This window comes from Myotis lucifugus, unplaced genomic scaffold, assembly GCF_000147115.1.
Source record: "Myotis lucifugus unplaced genomic scaffold, Myoluc2.0 scaffold_1661, whole genome shotgun sequence".
In the NCBI taxonomy this organism is placed as follows: domain Eukaryota; kingdom Metazoa; phylum Chordata; class Mammalia; order Chiroptera; family Vespertilionidae; genus Myotis; species Myotis lucifugus.
This window is the reverse complement of record NW_005872709.1, coordinates 25,317-29,452: the sequence shown is the minus strand read 5'-3', so window position 1 is coordinate 29,452 and position 4,136 is coordinate 25,317. Positions and strand designations below refer to the sequence as shown.

Sequence of the window (4,136 nt, the reverse complement as noted above, 5' to 3'; positions counted from 1 at the left end):
GAGCCCTGGTTCCCAGGAAGGGCAGGACTCCAAGGCCAGAACCCTTCTCACTGACAGTGCTGGGGGTCCTGAGGCCAAAACACACCTTCCATGATGCTCCATCTCAACTATGATGTCCTGACCTCCCACCTGCCGGAGTGTTCTGGTTATTGAACAGACCATTTGGGGGTCCCAGTGAGGGCAACCCCCTTAGGTTCCAGGCTGTGAGCGCATTCAAATTCAAAATAGTTTTTCTGTGTTTCCACGGTCTGTGTCTATAGTTAACTGAACTGTTGACAGAAAAGCAGCTGGGTCTCCTGGGCTTGGCCCAGGCAGGGTGAAGGGCAGGGGGAGGGACGGGGCTAGAAGGTGGAATTGTTGTGTTCGAAGATGCAGACTGGCAAGTGCTTGACGTGGGAGGACCACTGGGCTGCCAGCTGGAAGAACGTCACGTCATTCCACTCCACGCCATCAATGAGGACCCGCTGCCTGTGCTCCTGGGTCTTGGCAGAGCAGACCAAGCGGCCAATGCCCTGGATGCACTGGCTTTTGGACTCCAAGTCTGTGCCCTTGTCTTTCTTGGACAAAGACATCACCTTCTTTTTCTTCTCCTCGGTGGTCACAGTCATGGACATTGTGAGCGCGGCTGCAGCCTCGCCGCTGCTGGGCAGCCTGCTGACCTGGAGAGACCGGAAGGTGCCCCGGAGTGTGTTTTTGGTGGCAGGCAGGTCTCCCTTCTCCTCGTTCCTCTTCCTGTTGGTGGGCTGGGCTGCCTCCCAGTAATCCACCTGCAACTCCATCAGCTCAGCACCCACACTCTGGCCGGGGGAGGACGGGCCCCCACTCACTGACGACAAGGAAATTAGCTTGTGTGTGGCCTCCCTGGCGGTGGACAGAAGCACATTGGAGCATGAGGGGACCGCTTCAGCTGAGTCTCCTGACGTGGCTGAAATTGGCTCCACACTTCCAACTTTCACTGCCCACACAAAGGGAATGAACTTCTGTGAGGACAACTCGTCCGGGCTCTTCGGCTTAGACATGAGCATGGCCTCTGCGATGGGCAGCTGGAGGACACAGTTGGCCCCTGTGAGGTACTCTCTGATTTTCAACACAATGTTCTGCACAGCATCCTGGGCCTCCAGGTGGAAGAACAGTTCCCACCAGGCCAGGTCCCGTAGGAGTTTGTGGTAGCGGCAATCCACGGAGCCCAGGTACCTGGCCAAGGGGTGGGAACCCAGCGGGATGACCAGGAATCGCATGGAGTCCAGCCAGTCCGGGGCCTTGTGGGACAGCTGCTCCACAAAGACCCGCAGCACGGTGCTGAAGTACTGCTGGTCCCCCGCCACCGCGATCTTCACTGGCATTGTGGCCTCGGTATTGCAGTTGCGGTATCTTTGTATCCAGGAGATGATGGAGCTGAAGGCCTCCTGGACATCCACCATGGAGCCGGTGCACACGACGGGCAGCGTGTGCTGCTGCAGGACGTCCGACAGGGACTGCCCCTGCCTGTCGGAGGTGTTGATGAGGATGATGTTCTTGGGCAGATAGTCGTTGGAGATGAGGCTGTGGTTCAGTTGGTCGAACACAGTCTTCCTGGGGTCCTGCAGTTGGCTCTGTGGGACTGGACAGCGCTCCTTGACCAGGCTGTTGGCCGACTCATTCAGGGACCTGCTCCAGCCCCGGCGGGCGGGCTGCTTCCCCTTGGAGCTGGTGGAAGGGATGACCAGAGACTCGGTCTTGGTGGTGCGCCTCTTAGTGAGCATGTCCTGGCCAGAGGTCCCTGCCTCCGGGCTGTCCCCAGGCTGTGCCAGCTGCGGCCCAGGGTTGGGCATGCTGTGGGCCACCCATTCGGAGTCACTGTCGCTTGACAGGCTTTCACAGTATAATCTGGGCCTGTGGGTCCTGAGGACTCTGTCGTCCTCCTCCATATCTGGGCTGGACAGGCTTTCAGAATATGTCATGGGCTCAGGCATGGGAGGGGTTGGGAGGCGGTCATCATCCTCCATGTCTGAGCCACTGTCGCTGGGGCACACCACGCTCTCAAACAGAAAGGCCAGGTCCTTGTCCACATCGGGGACTTCCTCCTCAGACTCCTGCTCTGAGTCCAGGACCTCCACCGTCATTTGGTACCTGTCCAGCCACTCTGCGACTCTCTGCTGGTAGTTCTGTTGCCTGATGGTGGATCTCCTCCTTCCTATCGGGTTCTCCAGGTCCAAGTCATCCTCGTCCAGGTCATGCCTGTGGGCAGCATTATAGCTGACCTTCAGCTCAGAGAAGACGATCTCAGACGCTCCCTCAGAACGGGTGGCCTCCGCCCTGGTGCCGGCCGGCATGGCGTTGTCCAGATGGTCGACAGTCTGGCTCGATAGGGACAAGATCCAGCTCTTGACCACCTCGGCGGTGCCTGGGGTACTGTAGCCCATCAAATCAGAGACATTGCCACTGAACAGCTTACCGCCTGGGCCCTGGGTCTTCATGGGCATGTTGGCCGGCCGAGGAGGCTCCTTTTGCATCCGGGCACTGTGTAAGCTCCTCGTCTCCGTCTGCCAGCTGGAGTGTTCCAGACCATCAAAGTATTGTCTGGTCTTGGGCTTGGTGTTGCTGAGGATGCTGCTATCGTACTCTATGTCTGGGCCACCATCGCTGGGATTCTTAAGGGTGTCATTGAGAAGGTCCAGGTCCTCCATCTCGGGGACAGGTTCTGTAGGGTCCTGATCCGAGTCCAGGACCTCTTCTGAAATGTTAGACGTGGGAAGCAGTGCCATGACTTTCTGCTTCAAGTTTTGTTGCAGACATCGCTGCTGCTTCTTGGGCTGCTCCAGCTCAAAGTCAGCTTCTTCCAGGTCCTGCCTGTGTGTGAGATTGTAGCTGGCGTCTAGCTCAGTGAAGCTTTCAGATTTCCCCTCCATGTAGCTATCCATGGACTTGGCCTTGGGGCTGCCCTGCATGCTGCCATCCTCGTCGTCGATGGGCTGACTGGACAGGGAGGAGATCCAGATCTCAGCCACCGTGATGAAGGACCCCTGGATCCTGCTGCTGAGGCTCAGCACCTGGCCACAGTCGGGGGGTCGCTGTATCAACTCAGCCATGTGGATGGCACCTGTGGCCAGTGTCTTGTATCCCAGGATTTTCTGTTTGTTATTGCACTTCCTCTGCTGCAGCATGATCTGCAGCTTGTTGCCTCCTCTCTTGAGGAAGTGGGGGTACTCCAGGGAGTAGGTCAGCGCCAGGTCAGTCTCCACTGGTCCACTGCTGGGCAGCACAATCTCGTGGGATCTCAAGATGCCTTTGGAGCCCTGCATCTGCACTGCTATGACCATGGAGATGAGCTCCTTCTCCAGCTCCTTCACGACCACCAGCTTCTTTACAGTGAAGCTGCACAATCTGGGCACGCTGCTAGGTCTGGAGCAGTCCACCTCCCAGGTAGAGAAGAAAGTCATGGGCACTGGCGTGTTGGGCACAGTGGGCGAGCGGGCCAGGCCCGCAGGTGGCGAGGAAGCTGCAGCTGCTTCCAGGGAACAGGTACTTGATGGTTTCTCCCCCTGTGGTGGGACAGAGGAGGGACATGATTGGTGGCAAGAGGTGGGGCACAAGTGATCGAAGGAGAGAGTAAATGACAAATAGTCACACGCTCATCTGTGACTAGCACAGGTAAGGCCTGCATGGTGGCCTTTCAAACTCAGAGACATAAATTAACCACAGAGTTAGCCTGAAGTTAAAACATGTTACCTAAACACAGTTTATGGTGTGTAGTCATGTGCTAGGCCCGTGTCTTCCCTGACAGAGGTCAATCTTTACCTTAACTGAGCCTGTCTGTTGTCTTTTGGCATCTGTGATAACATACCTTTGGAATGTTAAAGGAATTTCCTTTTTCCTGTCACCTAGGAGCACAGGCACTGCTCTGTGCTCTGCAGAGACCACAAAGCTGCTCATTGCTATTGATCATTGCTAACTATCCTGTGAGCACCTGTATAAGAGAGGTATGTGTCTCTCGTTTTACTTTTTATCTAATCCCAGAGATTTCCCTGCTTTGCTTTCTCCTGCCTCCCTAAGCAATGGATTTCATGTGACCCACATACATCTCCACTTTTGATTGTATGTGTAAAAGCAGGTGCAATACTGCCATTCTTGGAGCACTACCTTAATACAGTGAGATT

At 56.0% G+C, this 4,136-nt stretch overlaps 1 protein-coding gene across 1 annotated transcript; it reads right to left on the bottom strand.

Moving 5' to 3' along the window:
* Positions 1 to 341: 341 nt before the first annotated feature.
* LOC102428159 (phosphofurin acidic cluster sorting protein 2-like) lies at positions 342 to 3,428 on the bottom strand. The gene is made up of 2 exons (XM_006108014.3): positions 2,370 to 3,428; positions 342 to 1,790 (listed from the first exon to the last, which is right to left on the bottom strand). Exons 1-2 carry the CDS (start codon positions 3,417 to 3,419, stop codon positions 342 to 344), a joined length of 2,499 nt encoding a protein of 832 aa, XP_006108076.1. The 5' UTR covers positions 3,420 to 3,428.
* Between the last annotated feature and the right edge of the window lie 708 nt (positions 3,429 to 4,136).